The sequence below is a fragment of the Centrocercus urophasianus genome, unplaced genomic scaffold, assembly GCF_019232065.1.
Source record: "Centrocercus urophasianus isolate 14NV4802_14NV808 unplaced genomic scaffold, USGS_Curo_1.0 seq_30, whole genome shotgun sequence".
Lineage (NCBI taxonomy): Eukaryota > Metazoa > Chordata > Aves > Galliformes > Phasianidae > Centrocercus > Centrocercus urophasianus.
Genome location: NW_024884867.1, coordinates 10886804 through 10905870, shown reverse-complemented (window position 1 = coordinate 10905870; position 19067 = coordinate 10886804). Strand labels below are relative to the sequence as shown.

The 19067-nt window shown below is 49.3% G+C and overlaps 1 protein-coding gene across 22 annotated transcripts in view; it reads right to left on the bottom strand.

Annotated features, from left to right (window-relative positions):
• The window catches only part of FBRSL1 (fibrosin like 1), a 416280-nt gene that overhangs the window by 72300 nt on the left and 324913 nt on the right, over window positions 1–19067 (bottom strand). For 17 of the 22 annotated variants that reach the window (XM_042829012.1, XM_042829020.1, XM_042829005.1 and 14 more), the window contains one exon: window positions 11822–11875. The exons of the other annotated variants lie outside the window; for them this stretch is intronic. In XM_042829012.1, the coding sequence (XP_042684946.1) occupies window positions 11822–11875 (54 nt within the window). The remainder of the gene's footprint in view (window positions 1–11821; window positions 11876–19067) is intronic. 22 annotated transcript variants of the gene reach the window in all.

Here is a 19067-nt window from a genome sequence, read left to right as displayed (position 1 = left end):
GTGCTCAGCTCTTCAGGAACCAAATAAACATTCTAACACTAGTCTGTGGGAAATATTCCTAAGGAGTAAGTTGTACTGGATCATTTCCAGCGTCAGGAAAGAAGCTGCTGCAGAGGGGGGTATCAATAAGGAAAAATTTGTTTCCTTTTGGTAACGTATCTGTAGATACAGGAGCCCTTTATTTTCATGGTCAGTCTCAAGTACCCAAATAGGAGACGTTGGTTTCTGCCTAGTAGCCAGTGAGAACAATCCAGGCTTTTCTGTTTTAATAGGAATGCTTTTTTTTTTTTTTTTTTTTTTCCCCTCCCTGAGCATAACTGTCTTTGTTGGATAGAACTGGGTTTCCCTAGAGTGGAAACAAATAAAATCCCAAACAAATAAAACAGGGTACAAATCCAGGGAGCATCGACGTTAGCCTTGGGGAACATCCTCATCGCCTTCAAGTGGCACAATTCTGCCAATACTTCAGCAGTACTGACTGTCAGCACGTCCACAGAAGTAAACCCAACTGTTCTCAGCATGCTAGCACTGTCATCTGAACAATTCCTCACACTGCCCCTTGGTGCACCAGGCAGAGCTGTCACAAAACCCCCCCGGATGGCCCTCTTCCATCCTCCCGGCATGCCTTTCACGCTTTGGTTCAATTGTAGTCACTTCCAGGGAAGGTTTTTAGTATGGTGCTAATTTGTTTCACTTAACTTTCTTAAAAAAAAAAAAAAAAAAAAAAAAAAAGCAAACAAAAAAGCACTTTGCTCACATGTTGTTTAAAGGTGTGACTATGGGCACAGCCGGGATACCAAAGCAGGCACCCAACCAGGGACACTGCAGGGAGCCAAAAGATGGTCAGAAAAAAAGTCGAAAGGGGAATCAGATCAAGAAAACAGTGAATGGTCACATGTTAGAGTCACAGGTCTGAACTTCCCAGGGAACATTTCAAGGTGTGAACTGAAACACAGAGAAACCACAACCATAACCACAAATCACCAGCGCCAGGAAGCACATCAAGAACACTTCACACACTGTCCGCTAAAGACAAAACGGGCCTGTCCCTGTCCATGCAGGAGGAAGGGATGCAAAAACTCACTGTGGACTTGGGGCACAGCCTGAAGGGCCATGTGGGCAGGGGCTGGGAGCACCCAGCGGGCACAGGCACAGCACACGGACCCTGCAGCACATGGCTTCCTATGAATCCCACCGCACTTCCACGTCCCGGTAACAGCACGCAGCTGCCGCAGGTCAGACAAAACCCCACTCATATTCACACAGCTCATCTGCACAGCACCGCCAGCGGAGCCTCCTGGCCATTTACAGGGCTCAGAAATTACAACCGTGGTCCGGTCAAAAATACAGAAAAGCCTTGGTGGTTCCACAAGGCCAACCATCCCCGGTGTGGGCACAACCAGCGACTGCTTCCTGAGTTTTCACTGGAAAAAAAGGACCAGAAGCACATGAGATACAACACAGCCATGTGCTTTGTCTTGTCTTCAAGAAAAAAGCAGAGCAAAACAGAAACTTCCCCACTAGAATATTAAAAGTAACAAATTTTAAAAAATTATTAACAAACACTAACCTCAGATCATTAGCCACTCTGGCAGCGGGCCAGAGAAAATTTATAGCCGACGTGCAACATCAGCTTTCATCCAGAAATGCTAATTTCAGTAAAATGAATAGTGTGTGGGCTTTTCAAACTGCTTTGCATTTGGCTCCTCACAGCCCTGTTTAAAGCCTGGGAACCGGCCATATAGTTAAACTGCACAGATGTTCAACAATCTGTACTTGTGTTAATTACCCTAATGTGAGCAGAAACTCAACAGATCCCTGCTAATGAAGGAGAAAGTTTTCCAGTGTGACTACCGTATGTTTCATTGTCACTGTATTACCAAGCTTCTCCCCCTCCTTCCTCCGCCCCCCAGCTCCTATTCTCTCCATCTCCTTTGCATTCACATCACCCTCCTACCTCAGCATGCATGAATTGGACCAACTAATGACTGTGTATTCGCAACATGGCAGACACCATTAGGCTGATCGGAGGTGCGGCTGCTGAATTTTAACAGGCAATTTTAAACAAGGTAAGAAAAACAGATTCATCATGTTCTCGATTCTCCCATCCCCACCCATCTGCCATACTCCTGCCCTTGCCACAGCTAAAAAACACTGGCGAAGTGTAAACACAACCCCCCTTATAAAACACAGGAGTGCACAAAGCAATGCAAATAGATGTTGCTGGGTGATTGCCGGGGATGGAGCCGGGAGCACGAGCTGAGCAGATAGCACGGGGCAGCACTGGCACAGCTCTGGCCGAAATGTGCCATGGGCAACCTGCTGCTGCTCCTTGGAGCAGGAAGGGCTGCCCACGGCTGTGAGCACAGCGCGCTGCATTCAGCTGCATGCAGGAGCTATGATGGGATTTCTCGAGGGCACGCTATGAAAGAGCAAGGAAATGCTCAAGTGATCAGCGCTGCCAGTAGCAATGAACCAACACTGCTTCTCAGCTTAACCCAGCATTAAAACACACTCGACCTCTGCAGAACTGCTTCTCCCACCGAGGATCTCGCCTTCTCCTCCTGCGCCTCTGCACGGCTCCGGTGCCGATCACACCTCCAGCCGCTGCTCCCCCGCCAGCTGTGTGCTGCTCGGTGCAGCCTGCTCTCACCGCGAGCCCCAGCAGAGCTCTGGCTGACACCGGCCCAGCCGAAGCCACAGTGCCCATCCCTGCATTGCCAGCGCTCCACAGCCAGGCCAGCCCTCACCAGCACACTGCATGACAATGGCCCCTGTGGGAATAAACATGCTTGCCATGCTCGACTTGACTGGCAGATTCCCCCCCTACGGCAGAAGAGGGGGAAAGGCCAACTTTGCTCATTTATTGCCTCTATCCTGCTAGCTCAAGCTCCTTTGTGCCTGCGGGCTCGCAGAGCAGCAGCAGAAGGCCGCAGCACACTGCGGGCCGCCATCTTGCCGCCTCTCAGGACAGGCCCTGGCTGCCCCTCCTCGCCCGCAGTCCGTCGCTCCTCCTCACAAACCTCGCTCTTCGCAGCGTGGGGGGGTTTGGCGTCACCCACAAAGGGCTGGGAATTATTTAGAGAGCTCTTGGCTCTTTTCTCCTACCTCTCCATCGTTAGTACTGGAAGCAACACAGCTGTCTAATGGCAACTTCAGGCACCCATGGGCCAGCGAAGCAACGTTTTCCACACTTAAATAACACTGAGCTGATTTAATTACTGCACTTAATACTAACAAAAGATGTCTCAATTTAATCTTCAAACGGCCCTCCAAGATCAAAACACAGCTGGCTGGATAACAAGATGGCCTAGGCCAGCAAACAAGTAGGTCCAATTTGTTCAAGAGCTGAATCCACTCCTCGGTATGAAAGGCCAAGGAACACTTGTGTGTCAAGTGAATCAAAGAAAGCTGTGCTCCTTCTCCCCCTCCCTTCCTGCCCAACTTTTGTTATGCAGAAAAATAATAGAAAGGCAGCTGATTCATGGGTAAAGAAATGCAACATGATAAAAGAACAAATGATGTTTGGGAGAGAAAGAAAAGAAGTAAGAACTAAGATTTAACAGGTTTTGTTTTTATAATCCTTCGAGATGATTAAGAATGAATGAATCAGATTAAAATCACATGGGGACAAAGGAAGGTCTCTAACTCTTTTGTTTTTCTTTCCATACTGGACAGAAGAGACAGCTCATTAAGGGAAGCCCTCAAGACACAGCCACAGTGAGGAACAACCATGCCTTTTTTTAAAGTGTCTGTAAGCTGTGTTTGCGCAGGAAAAAGTAGGGGAAAATTAACCATTTACTTTTAACATTTTCTAATTGTCCACACTGAGCTGTTACTGTTACTTTTCGCCAATTATTCTGAAAAACTCCTCTCGAGCAGCTTTTAACGCACATTCCCGCTGACACCACAGTTGGGTCTCTCCAGACACCTTCCAGGAATTTGTAAGTTTTTGCACATTCCATTACAGCTACACACAGAAAAGTTAAAGCCAACCTTCCAGCCACTGCAACATTTCTGCAATTCCCTGAGCAACAGAGAAGCCTCAGTAAATGTTTGTGTTGTACAGAGGACGTAGCTCTCCAAATTCCCCTTCCAACTACCGATAGTAACTAGGGGCATGCAGCCCACTTTTTGATCTCAGCTCTCCTGGTATTAGTTACAAACAAGTTCACTACAAAACAGTTTACTGAGCTTTGTGGTCTTTGGATTGACAACAGTCTGTGGGATATTACTGCTGAAAGGCTCCTCTGCAATAAATTTTCCTAAACTTTTTCTCTTGATGGAGAGCTGTAATTAGGTAACTCACGTGTTCCAATTTTCCTTGGAGCCCGTGCATGCCCTGGATCACGTTTTTTTGGGATTACAATGCCTTTTTCTTCTCTCCCTCAACACATACAGAGCTCACTCCAGGTTTCACAATACTGGTTGCCAAAAGCAGTTCTTAAACAACAGATGATGTCACTAGCCAGCGCACCATGAATTTGGAAGACAGCACAAATGGGAATTCGCTACAACTCTGTGGCCTGTCCTCTCTTCTCTCTGGGCTGGGACACGACAGAGGAAGAAGGCATTACATTTAAAATGATCAGGCAGTTCGGTGGTTTGCTCCAATCCTCTGGAAGGCATGAGGCATAGACAACCAAGGAGCCATTTAAGCAAAAGGGACTTCGAGAGGTCACCTGGCACAATCTCCTGCTCAAACAGAGTTTAACTTCTATGCTCCAGCAGATATAGCTGAATCTGCACCCCAATACTGAACACATTACCTCACTGTTCAGTTAAGTACCTTCTTCTCCTAGTAACTTGACTTCAACACCTGGTTTTGCAACTGGTGAAGCACACATTGCTGCAGCTTTTAATGCAACCTCCGTACTGCTCAGAGAACACTTCTTGTGCTTCAAACTAGCTGGGCTCAGAAATCTGAATGGCAACAGGGAATAGAATTTTCCATCCTCTTGTCGAAATGGTTTCATTTAAATAGGGCTGAACTTCAGGTTAAAACCACTTTCCCAACCAATTTCAGTTCTAGACCACTAACAAGAGCTCATGAGGAGGCACTCGCTGCTCAATTTCAAGCAAGTGACTGTTTCCAGATTGCCTGGTTAAGTTACAAAGACAGGGAACCGAGAGCAATTCTCCTAACTAGAATACACAAGCACAGCCAGCTAGAAAACCTCCTCCTGCTGTCTTAGACTGAAAGTGGGCTCTGCTTTATGGCCAGCACTACACACACAGCTCTGAGTGCAGAATCCTGACCTACAGATTTCCTCAGGGCCAGAATGTTCAAACATGCTCAGACAATCGCACACCACTATTTCAAAGGCACACCTTTGCATGAGATTCCCAAGGGCCTTCGGAGTTTTGACTTAAATGCCTGGATTATTTTTACAATTCCAGTTATGGGCTCTTTGTTCACAGGGAGTTAAGCAATACAAAGAACGTAGCATGAGAACAATGGGTGTATTACCATGCATGATTTCTCTTTAAAAAAAAAAAATCATTCTTTTCATTAAGTTGCAGATCCAATTTCAGTCTTTATTATCACTTTGCCATGAGAGAAAGTGGTTCTTAATTCTAATAAAGGAAGGGAGCGTCGTATTTCAACAAGAGCTAAAATGCTTCCTGCAATACAGGAGGTGGAAAGCTCTTTTGCTCGCAGCGACTGCGGGCCAGACTCAGAGAACGAAAGGGAAATAATCCTTCCACACTGAGTAAATAAATCTCTTCTAGGACATACCTAATGGTGGGCAGTAGCCCAAAGGCACCTTGTCTGATGAGATCACTGCTCCCCCCTCCACTTGAAGGGAAATTAAGAGAATGCTCTGCCAAGCACATATTAACGTTTCACTTATCACCTAACCTGGGGTCCAAGTGAGTAAGAATACTGCTGCAGCCTATGGAGCACCACTGGACTAATAAAAACCTTTCTACCATGTTAACCAAGCTGGATAAACAGCCACAGCCACTGTGTCAGAAACTTTCACTGTGATTTCTAAGCCATTTTCACCCTGAAATCTACTTGACCCTTAAAAAGGAGCCTGCAGTACATTTAATGAGGCAGTCATACAAAACTTGACTGTATCCCATTTTCTGTGAGAAAGACAAGCGAAACCCAGCGCACCAAACAAAACAGGCCCTGCCCATTCACACAGGTTCCTGCAATTCACCTCTAAAGAAACAACAGAGACCCAGCGTTCGCATTTCATGTTACTGTGCGCGTTTTGCAATGGAAATTCTGATTGTGCTTGGTCAGCTGAAGCTTCTGATCTATTCTGGTTAAAAAGGCCCTATGGAAATTCTTTTTTTCCTGAAGATGACCAACAGCCCTATTATTTTACAGCCTTTTACAGTTTACACCAGCACTGGAGCCGTATGAGCAAAACCCGTCTTCAAAACATAGTCCTCACTGGCAAGAACTAAACATAGTTTTGTGAAATTATTTTTAATACTGTTCCATCTCTGCCCATTCTAGTGAAGGAAATTAAATTAGTTGCAACCTGAGTACCAGGAGCGTGGTTTAAACACGGCCCACGGGGGCAAGCAACACAAAGAGGGAATGCAACACGCACGGAACAAGCCCTGTGCTGATGCTCACTGCACTGCTGGCTCATAAAAGTTCCTCTGGTCACAAAACCAACACGCTCCTCTCAGCTATGTCCGGTCTCCTCCTACTCCTCAACCTCACCAAGTACAGAAGGAGTAAAGCAAATGCAGAGAGTTTCATAAAAGACCTACAGGGCTCACAAATGACATGTTCACCCAACAACCAGGGATACGTGCAGTGCCAATATTCCCATTTCGCTGTTGGAAAACCTCGTGTACAGGCTGGCAGGTGCCTTGCACAGCAAGGTTGTGGCATGGGAACGCACAGGACGAGGCTGCAGCCCAGGGACAGGCTGCTCGGGCATTTTTCAGATCTTTAGCAGCATTGAGAGGGATTATATGCCACTCATTGCATGCCTTATTCATTGTTATTCCTTCTATACTCCAGCTCTCAGTACAAGGAATAAAGTGACTCCAAGAACCTCTGAACCATGCACAGAAGACATTTCTACTGAAATATCACTAACCAGAAAATCAGCAAGGCACTGCTGGACAAATTTCAAGCCAGACCTAAACTGAGAAATGGAGAATGCAAAAGAGCAGAAGCAACTAGTGTTCCTCTCCTCCAGTCTTCTCGCGTGCAATTCCCAGCCACAGGATTTAGCTGTGACAAACGGAGCTGTGAGATACAGAAGCCAGATATGGTGTGTGCTTATGATTCCTTGCAGGTAGCAGAGCACAGAACCCCTGCCCTTCCCTCTGCCTGGGCCATCCATCTTGCCCAAGTGATGGAAAGCCCCGTTCCCAGCGGGTGGTCCTGCTCTCTCAGCCCTTAATGCCTAATTGTCACAAATCAACTCCAACCTCCACACTCGGGCTGCTGCTACCCATCCCCCCCTTCCAGCCCATTCTCTTCAAGCCGATGGCAGCTCAGGATCCTCTCACGTTACCCAATCAATCTTTGGACACAGCACCTCGAAAAAACAAAGAGGCAGCAGCGACGCGAGCGCGGCCAGAGCCACATCAGGCGCGGCAGCCGAAGAGCCGCCAGCCCGGCGCGCCTGCGCGCACGCGTGCACACACACATGCCTCCTATTTTATTTTTTTGTTCAACTGGAATTAATCAGGAACGATAAACACTGTTTGTCTCCTGAAAGCAGCGGTGGGGGGATGAAATATGCCTCTTAAGCTTATCAGCCTCAGTGCCACCAAGGAGAAAGCTGGCTGCTAAGCCCGGGGATAATGGGCTGTCCTTTCAGGAAGGTATCAGAGGTCTCAGGAGAGGGAGGCAGCACAATGGTGTGACCTTCAGCTAATAAAGCCCACCCTAGAGTCCAAAGAAGCTTGGGGAATATTGACAAAAGTTCATATTTACAACAGCCTGGACTCTTTCCAGAGACCATTACCAGTTTAGAGAGCTGCAGCCTCTGTACATACGCTCACAGAGGCTTTTATTCTGCCTCCTCCTTTCTTTCTTTGTTCCCATGCTGGCACAGAAAAAAAAAAATTTAGTTCTAAAATGGCAATTCTGCTAACAAGGCCCCACCAGTACCTTTTTTAATGAAGAGAGTTATTTAAAATTTCAATTTCAACCTCAGCATTATCCTCTACTTGAAGGAGATTCAAGGCCTCTTGCAAGGATTCTCAGCGCGTCATCACGCTCATCAGGAAGAAAGCATATGTGTTTTTGTGGAAAATCTGCTGATGTATTTATAATTCTTTAAACAAAAAGGCAGCCAACATATTGTAAAATGAGAAGGTTTTTTTCTTTCTTATTTTTTTTTTCAATTGGCACTGGCAATCAATGCAGCCCCCGTCAGAAACGCTGAACTGAAGCTGTTTTCAGGCAGAAACTGATCCCCCATGGTCTGCACTGCGGTCAGCAAAAGGAGTCTTAGCCCAGAACTGGGGAACATAGGCATGACTGGAATACAAATAATAAATAATATTTTAAAAACTATTCATACAGTAAGAAAAGCCAATTGCAAAACATAAAAACTGTTTGAAACAGAAGTTTCATTTTTCTGCCTCCTAAAGTAGCTCCAAAACAAACATTAAAAGTAAAGGTTCTGAGGAAATTCGGAAATTTGTTTTCAAAGGTAACTTCAATGAAATCAACATTAAAACTCAAAACATTTAATGGAAATAGCATCTTCAGTGACAGAACTGTTTTGAACACAGAGGATCCAGCCATGCCAGTCTGCCATTTCCATTTACCTGCCCGTGCCTCAGCCCTGCCATCCAAAAGCCATCTTGCTGGGGCTCAAAAGGGATCCAACAATTGGAAGAGATTAAGACTTCCTCCACAAAGCTTCTCCTAAGAGATGCCCCCGCACCTGGTGCTCCTGGTGGTCTCATTTACCACACTGCAATTTCAGCAGTTGCCTTCCAGCACCAAACCCATTTCCAACCACAGCTCTGGGGGTACGGCAGTAGGCAGGCCCACAAGCAGCTTTCCAAGCTCTTCGTTTCACCCAAGCATGCATTTTATCCCTTCTCTTTATCTTATTCAGGCATATTAACAATCAAGAGAGCTCAGGTGATTGATTACAGCCTGCCTGAATTCCAAGTAGTCAAATTAGACACTAATGTTGTGCTTAATTAATGCTTTCACACAAACAAGGTCATTGGTTGCATCAGGACTAATAGGAGATGACACACGCTGGGACTGCAGGGCCCAGGGGACTGGCGGTGAGATGGAAAGTCCAGCCTATGGCCACTTACTGCAAACCCAAACCTGATCCCACGGACACCCCACACCTCACCAACCACCACAGCCACGTGCCAGCGCTCACAGCTCTGCCTCAGTGCTGCCCAGTTGTGAGCCTCCGGCCGTCCCAGGCACACTCTGCCATACCCCATTGAGTCTCTGAGTCTGTCTCACCAGGTAACTCAATGCTGGGTCTTTTTTGAGTCAACAAACACAGTAATTCAGCTACAAACGAAGGCTTTGTATCAGCTGAGATCACCCCGTGTCCCTGCCAACTCCTCCTTGCTGACATGGGGTGCTCACACCAAACGCCTCCTGAGCCTGCCTAAAATACAGCGCAGCCTTACCATAAAGCCCTTTGTTCAGACACCCTCACCATAAAGCTGCAAAACCTTGGCTCCCAAGTACATTAAATCCTTATAAACCTGCCTTCATCTTAACCGCGCAGTATTTCACGACACAAAGCGCTTCTTCTGAGGGAGAGCACTTTAATGAGGAAAAGGGCAAATATATAAACCAAACCTCATTACAGCATAATTTTTAGGAGACAAGCACGCTGTTATAAAAATGAAGCCGTGGCAATTGCATTTCACAGGGCTTGATGATTTAGTATTTTTAAAGAGCCACTGCTACGTTCAGCCACGGGTGCTGTTTTGTTGTGAATTCAACAGGAAGCAACCAGAATTACGGGCCCACTGTTTGCTGTGTATTTTATACCCTGCAAACTGTTGCAAATGGCAGATTCAGACTTGCTACATGCTCACAGAACTACCGTGCGTCAGACAGCAAGAGGCTGACTACAAGTCAGCTCACACTTTTATCTTTAAAACCCCTGCCTTCTTACAGGCTTCTGCTTTAAACCTGATGATGTGGCACGGACATGGTAAATTACTCAAATCAGAGCCAATTCATACTGAAATGAGCAGCAATGTCAAAGAAAATAACAAAAAACAAAAAACAAGCAAAATCTTTGGTACAGTCATAGAAATAGATGTAACGCCACTTAATGCCAGCTGTCAGATAAGCCAGGGTAACAACAAGCACATCAAAGGGGCTGCAACTGGGTTCAAACAATTAATAGACCAGATTTTTTAAAAACTGAAACTCAGTCACTTTCTCCAAAACGCCAAATGGAACAGAAGTCCCAGCCAAGCAGAAAGCCTTGACTGGAAAAAAAGGACTGCCCTCAAGAACAAGCCATCTATCTTCCTATGGAGCATCCTGACTTACATTGCTCTGGATCACTTTTAAACTTAATCTAATCAAGAAGCCATTATTGATTACAGTTCTTCCATATCAGTATTCCAGCTGTGACTTCTGAAACGAAAGCTCAGCAATGGTTAGGTATTTACCACAACTGGGAGAGAAAACAGTGGGAAAACATGAGTGCAAAGGTCACCAAAGAGACAACACATCTGAACCCCCCCAACAACCCCAGCCATTTCCCACACAGCCCACCCAAACCCAGCAGCAGCAGGGCAGTGCATTTCATAGCAGCTTTGACTCCAAGCACACGTAACACTGACTGATGGATACTGATAGTGAGGACACTGGTGGAAAATCAAACCCGACAAAGCAACAAGATTGAGAGTTTCTTGTGTTCCTTGGCATTACCTTAGAAAATTATGTAACAAGGATCAGAATTTCAGCAAACAATTATTTTATCTACTGACACGGATCTGGATCAATAGCAGCGCAAGAACTGGCATGCAACTGACACCTATATCCTGGTTAGGTTAAGTCTTCCTTCTTGCTCCTTGTAGCCTTCAATGATTGAAATGTTGGAGTGAATGGTGCTTGCCTTCCCCAGTTAACAGAAGGTCCAACACTACATGGTTATGGTGGCGGAACAGCACTTCCAACTGAGTTCTCAGGGAGGAAATCTGAGGAGAACATAACGCACCAACACTTTTCCCAAACATAGAATCAAAAACCTTGCTGCTGGGTTCTGTTCCTGAGATACCTCCACCATTCCCATTTCTACTGATGTGACTCTTCTTTCCAAGCTTAAAGTGCAAGGACAACAGATTCCTCCCCCACCATCGCCTCTCCCTCACAAATCACAGCAGACTTTTCCAGCTCCTATCAACTCTTCCACAAAAGACAGCAGGCTGGGCAAGTCTGAATGGGTACGAGAGCACAGCCCCACCACAGGAGGATGGCACTACGCTAACCCAGCCTAGCACGTGCCTTCCCTCAGCTCAGCTTTAATACTCTTCTGCTTGGCTGTGCAATTAAGGACAAAGACAACTGCAAGCAAGTGCACATGCTGCTGGTTCTTTTGGACAACCTGCTCAGCTCCTCCCCGAACAACAGAGGATTTGGAGTGCTAGAAATGAGAAGCCTTACCACAAATGTAGAATGAGACCCTGAGTTCACAGGTTAGCTGATGTGGAACTGTTAACAGTGAATTGGCTCGGAGACAGCAAAAGAAAAAATAATAATAAAAAAAAAAATACGGGTAGACAGAGTGAGCGAGAGAGACAGAGACAGCAACCAATTCAGCTGCAAGAATCAAGCCAAGTCAGTCCCAAGTGCCCGTGTTGGAGAGACTTGATCTCATACCTTGCTTGTTATCAAGGCACTCCTGATACGAGTCAGCTCCAGTTCCGTTGAAGTCTACAGACAAAACAAAAAGTTTCATTCATATCAAACATAAATATTAGGAACTTCTCAAATGGCAGCCTTGCTGGAGCAGTATGCTACGTGCAAACAGCGCAAGTTCTATAGAAGGCCATGCTGGTTCACTGACATAAAATGCGATTTGTTATGAGCAAGGGGCAATGAGCTGACACCAAGCCAACATGGGAACTGCATTTGGTCCTCAGCAGGAGGTACTGGGAGCTGCCTCCAACCCTGCCCAGTTGCCACCGCACTGGGGAGGGGATCCAAGCTGCAGCTGTGCTGAGCCACCTTGCAGTGTGCATGAAAGATGCAGTTTCTGCATCTGAACCTGTTATTAACAGTGCTCACCACATGCCCCATGGAACCACTGGTTGAAACCAACAGCAGAAACCAAAGGATCCCAACCTACAGGCTGGAATACGCTTCCCTGTGTCTTGCGATGTCACACTCCCTTTTGGCTTTCAGCTGCTACACCATATTAAAGAAAACTAAAAATAAAAGAGCAAACTTTCCAAACATTGCCCTCCTATGGAAGCAGCGCAGTTACAACTAGAGCTGTGTGAGACGCTGATCTGTGCCAGGAAAATGGGGGAGCACCAAGACTCCTGCACCCGTGGGTGCTCCACAAAGAAACCCAACTGTCCCCAGCCAGCTTCCAACTGCTGCACTCACAGAGCGACACCTCTCAACCAGAGCCCATGTCACCCAACAAACCCTTTCACCTTCACTACAGGTCCCACTGGATTGCACTGGCTGCCTGCAGGAATGCTCTGAATTGTGGGATGGCAGAACCAGGTTACAGCACAGCTTGTACCTCAGAAACAAACCAAAGAATGTTCCAGCATGGCTTCTCCTCCTGCCTTACAATCCAGTTCAACGGCAAGAAAAAGTTCTGATGGCCCCTGAGAAAGAATATTAAACATGCCTACAAACTCCACAGCAATGAATGCTCATTCAGTGGCTTTCATGCACCTTACATCCTGGGCTGAGCACGCAGAACAAAGCCGAATCTGTGCAGCAGGTGCTCGTACACAAAGGGTCTGCACAAAGTGAGCATTCTGTCCATCTCAGCGGTGAGAACGCTACATCAGTCCTGGTGCAAAGTGAGGGATCCCAACCCACCCAGGTGGTTCCTCAGGGCACCAGTGGCCTGGGGCTGCTCCATCTCCCCTCCTGCAATACAGCTCCTTATTCCACAAGGCAACCCCAACCGACCCTCACTAAAGATGGGGACAGACAAGGCGTTCATCCAGGCTGCTGCCTCAGGCGCACTGCCAAGAGGATCAGCACCACGCCAACGGGTTCATTTCTTTCTGAAGATTCTCTCCAAGGCCAGAAGATTAGAAACACCGCTCCCAGAGGCACACTGCAGCCAGCAGCTCCCTCCCAGCTCCCTGAAGACAGGGAGCAAGCCGGCCCTGCACACAGCAGCTCACTGTGCACGCTGAACACAGTCCTGCGCCCTTCCCTTCGCTCAGCCAACAGCTGCACGCAAAGAGATCCCAACTGAGTTCACGGGCTTCACGTTCAGCAATAGCATTTAATGGATAAAAAAGCAAAAATTAAAGTTGCCCCACCGTTTGTGTTGTGTAAATCCCAGATAATAGATCTTCTCCCTAATCCTAATGAGGCCTTCCTATTAAAATCTTTATTAGCTTTCAGCTTTGCAGATTGCCCAAAGGCTCATCAGTTTCCCTATCTCTCAGTACCAAGATCTGCTTTAACTTTTACAAATAGCTCTAAGATATTTCTCAGCTTATCAGCATTGCCAAGCAGCCTGTCTTATCATTACTACTGCAGATAAAATAAATGAGCTCAGGATGATATGAATAATGGCATTTTCTGTAGGCTGGTTTCCCATTATGTTTTCAACAGATTGTAGATTTAAACTTCGGCACAAAAGAAAAAAAAAACAACAAGAAATGCAGCGAAGGGGGAAGGGCGGCATTCTCCCTTTCCATTTACCTGCCCTGTCCTGGAACACAGGCTGCATTTTAGGCACACCTTATGCCAGCCCATAATTAATGTTGAAAGGGAGCAGAAACACCTCTGTCATGCTTTCTCCAAAGACCAGAAGCACAGTTACTTCTGGGATGTTTTTTCAGCTGCATTTGTTGCAGAGAGGCGAAATTGCACGCTGCCTAATGAAGCCATCTTCATTAGCCTGCTCCTTCCCCGAGCAGCCCAGGAATACCACTCAGATTGGGAAATGAAATCATGGAAAGCAACAGAACTGTGTGTGAATTTCCAGCCGGGGCTGCGGGGCGTCCTGGCGGAGCAGCGAGGCGGTGCGTGCGGCCAGCAGGGAGGTCACGTCCTGGCAACCATTTTCTGCCTGCTCCCTGCAGCAGTCCCTACAGGGTTAAACGCTTTTCCATTCCCCGAATTCCTAGCCCTGTCACTGTATCAAGGTTATCTATTATTGGCAGTGACAGGTGAAAATTAATCTCCTAATTATTTCTTGCTGCGTAATCTGCACTGAAGAAGTAACATAAAAGGATTACAGTACACCCTCTACGGAAGGCTTTGCTAGAGAGCCAATCATCCGGGGAGATACAAGGTATGTGCTAAAGAGATATTTATGAAGGATTTCCAACCATTTTGAAGGCAGGCTATGCTGTGGCTTACACCCCGCAGCTTTGGAGCACGGATTTTAATAGCGTGCACATTTTTTACTCTTGATTATTCCACGGAAAGAAAAAAAAAAATGATTTAATGCCATTACGTCCCCGATTTTCCTGTGGTACAGCAGCGACTGCAGTTACGGCATCCGTGTACAGACATCTTCCCCCCAGAGCCACGACAGCAACAACTCACCCGCCTGCTTTAACTAGAGATTAAGAGTCCTGTGATTACCTCCGGGGCAATGTAACCGTAACATTCTTCTGCAAGAGCACAAGCGAGGCTGAGCACCTTCCAAATTCAAAATGTTTTGTTAAATTCTCATTTTATAAGCAAGCCAGAAATATCTTTGGTAACAACATAAACAGCCACCACAGACATGGTGCCTGATGAAAACCCTAACACCTCGCTTCCCACCCACCACAAAGCACGGCTTATTTTTACAGGATTCAAGTGACACCTTTTGTTTATCTCCAGCCCTTCCAACGCAGCTCTGAGCCAAGCAGACGCCTTGAGGAACCTGTTTCCCCACACCCACGTCAGCAGCACCGTTCTGGTCGAAGTCTACAAGAGCCAACAATGGCAGGTCCCTGTTCCTCTCGCTCACAAGCTGCTGGGAAGCCGCTGCCCCCGTGCCCTGCTTGCAGTCAAGCCCTTCCACCAGTATGAGTGAGGTGCTTCCAGCTTTTCTGACATTTTGCCGTGGATGCAGAAATGTCAGCAGTTTCCTTATGCAACCTTCGCGTGCTCCAACCCAGCACCATTTTGCACTGGAAAGCCAACCCTGAGGCAAACTGGAAGCCTCCAATAGCATCCCACAGCCCAGTCAACCAGCACAGAGCAGGCACTGAGCTGACACCAAACCAAACCAACAACAAACACCAAACCCTCGTCTGTACGGAGAAACCGAGCCGTACCTCACTAACTGCACTGCGGCTCAGCAGCCACACGGTGGCACACAGCATACTACAAAATATTATCAATGAAGTGCTGAAATAGGGGCCTGGGCTTCGCAACAGTCACTGCACCCTTAACTCCCCAAAACAGCTGGAGATGCAGAGCTGCCTGCGCCTGCAGCTTCCACCGCCAGCTCCACGCTGCAGGTCCCCATGCTGGGCCATCAGTGGCCCTGGGGAGAGGAGCAGGACACACCATCGGATGCACGGATTGTAAATCAGCAGCTCCATTCGGCCGTTCCCCAGCTGTGACAGAGGTGTAAAGATTTCTCGCCTTCTCCCACCACTGCTTTCACAAACCTCCAGCCATGCGGGGCAGCCAGCTCCCAGTCAGCTCCTGGAAGTACCACTCTGTATTCCGAGCACACAAGTGCTCCAGTGGGAAGGGCAAGTGCATGGAAATTATTTTCTTCTAGAAGGCAACTGCTACTGGAAGTGCAAGGATCTGCAGCACTCTTTGCCAAGCACCTCCACTGCTGGAAGTCAGCCCAGCAGCCAGGGCCCAGCGCACCATGCAGCCCTGCAGCTTACAGAGCCCACAGCATCGCACCTCGCACTGCTGCTGTTTTGCCCACAGATCGCTGCTCACACCACCATGGCCAGAGATTTTCTTTTCCTTAGGATCTTCAGAAGATGAACACAAGCAATGTAACGAAGCCTACAACAGAACACAGCCCTTTACCCCTGGCACTACATAGGTAAGGAAACTACTGACTTGCATCTGCTATTCCACGGAAGTTTTAATCACACTGTTACTTAATCTCTTACACAGCAATTATCAGAACAAAAGAAGTGCACACAGAGGCAAAGCACCACCTCCTACCTAGCAGTGCTACCCTTCACAAGCCTATTTTTCAGTAATATGTTTTGTTTATGGAAATCTGAAGAACAAATTCTTATCCATAGGCATTTCCCCAAATGCTCCATCAGCGGCCTCATTACGCGACGCAGCAGCTCTCCCAAGGGATATTATGTAATGGCAATTCCTCCCTGCTCTCCCCAAGGAGTGCATTTCTCATTACATGTCCTAGTAATTGATCGGCCTAGGAAATAATTTCTGGTAAAACCATGTGTTTCTTTACCTGGTTCTGAATCTCCATCTTTATTCGGGAGGAAAAAAGACCGCAAGAAACCCCAGTGTCCCCATTTCCGATGCAGAAAGCCAGCCTCTGCCCAAACATGCTATTAAGGCATCCCTTGTACCTGCCCGGCTTCAGATCTTGTAAATTCACCAAGTCATTAAAATTAACCAGCCTGCATTTCCTATTCTGATGACACAAATAATTTTCCTTGACTGAATCTCCTCTAATTGCTTTAAAAAGAGTGCTTTAGTGCTTCATATTCAAATCCATCTGGACACCACAACCACCAGCGATTACGGGTCACTCTACACAAGGATGCTGGGAGCCAGAAAAAGAATGTATGAAAAACATGAGGCAGAAAACGACATCTACATCTGTGCTCTCCAGAAGCAGCACGCAGCAGAGAGCAGCTTGCTGAACGCAGCCCTTTGCACAGCGCTTCCGCCAACACACGCACTACTGAATATCCTAACAGCTCTGAGTTGGAAGAGCAACAACAGCAGAAACCTGCGTTTGGACCTCTATGGGAAGTTTGTGCAAAATCAGAGCAAAATAAATCCCAACAGCCGCTCCGTGCCTGTCGTTTGTCAGCAGGACTCACGACACAGCCATCCCTCTCTTAACCTACGGGTCCCAGGGCTGCTCTGCACACTGCCGTCCTCGGCCGGCCAACGGCCGCGTGTCCCATAGAACAACACGGGGATCTGTTCTGCTTGTCGACAGGCGGCTGCTGGGGAGAACGGAGCGGCCCTCCGGCGCACGAGGCTTAGGGCTTCCCTTGGTGTAATGCACTTTCCTCACGGAGGGAAAGAGGCACATGAGCCGCTGCTCCAGCAAACCCGAATGCCGCTGTGTTGTGCCAGCAGCGGTCCCGCGGGAAGCGCCGTGCCGTGGGGCAGGCAGCACTGCGTCGCTAAGGGACGGCATTCCTGCAGAGAGCAATTCCAAGTCCCCACTTGTGGAAGTTAATGCTGTGCATGTGCACCGAGCGGCTGGTCCTGGTAAGTCTGCATGCAGGGAAAATCCCTCTTAGACACCACCATAACCGCCTGAGGCGGGTCCTGCTCAGGGACCTCCGCAGGCAGAGCTCGTGATGAGCGAGCAGGCAGCGCCCACAGCTCCACTGCAGCCCTGCACGGTCTCTTCCAGGAACGAATCGCCAGGAGAGCTGCCGGCTGCACGGTGTGGGGGAACGGGACCAGAGCACCCGCTTGGAGCAGCGCCTTACGTAACGGGAAATTATCTTCGTTACAAAACGAGGTTAAAAGGCCCTCAGGTCCCGGAGTGTCACCGAAAGCCGGGCCAGCATCAGCAGCCCGGGCAGCACGCAGCCTCGAGAGACGGATGCACAACTTCACCAACATTTCCCGGCCGGGAAGACGCTCCGTTCTGCAGCGCCGCGGCAGCCGCTGCCGTTCAGACGGCCCCGTGCCCTCGCCCGTCCCTGAGCCCCCTCCCCACGCCGCCCCGGGAGCCGCACTTCGGCGCTCAGCCCCCGGGACGCGGCGCTCGGCCGCTCCACCTCGCAGCGGGATGCCGCCTCTCCTCCCCGCCCGGCGCTCTGCGGAGCGACTCCTCGAGCCGAGAACGGGCAAAACCCATGCAGCCCTTTTCCCAACGGCGGCTCCTCGCGCCCGGGAGGCTCCGGCTGCCCGTCGGGCTAAGCTCCGCGACTCGCAGCCGCTCCAGCCGGGCCGGGCAGAGCCTCGGGGCCGCTCCCATGGGCGCGGGGCGCTCGGAGGGCCGCGGCCGACCCGGGGGAACGCGCGGAGCGGGGGGAAAGCGGCGACCTCGGGAGGAGTCCCGCAGCGCAGCGCACAGCCCCGCCCGGGGACCCGCGGCTGTGGGACGGAGCCGCGCCGCACCTCAGCACCGCGCGGAGACGGAAAAATCCCCCCCTCCGCACCCAGAAAAGCATCGAGGCACGGCAGTGAGAGGCCGAGCCGCCCCGCCGCACTCACCGCATGGCCCCGCCGGGCGCTGCAGGGAGCGCGGAGCCGCCCGGGGCCGCCGCAGGGCTCAGCGCTCCCGGCCCGGGCTGCCCGCGGCCCCGCCGCTCCTCGGCTCCTCCGCGCGTCCTCGCTTTCTGGGTCTGATCGCAGCCTTTGCGTTTGCTCTCGTCTCGCCGCCGAAGTTCGCGCCCCGCCGCTCAGCCCCGGAGCCGCCGCTCGGACGCCGCTACGGGTCCATGGCCGCGGGGCGCGGCGGGGAAGGGGGGGGGGGCGGTAGAAAAAAGCACCCAAAAAAAGGGTTAAAGAGGAAAAAACAAAAAACAAAAAAACCACCACAATCACAACAACAGCCCAAAAGCGACACAGGCGGCTCCGGCCGGCATCCGACGAGGAGAAAAAGAAAAATACACCACAGCCACGGCGCGGCCCCAGCGAGGGGCTCCCGGGCGGCGCTGCTCCGGCCCCGCGTCCTCACGCCGCGGCAGCCATTATTCCAATCGCGGACCGCTCCGCGTTGCCGCTCCTCGGGCGCTCCGCGGCGACTGCCCCGCGCCCCCCGCCCCGCGGCCGCCCG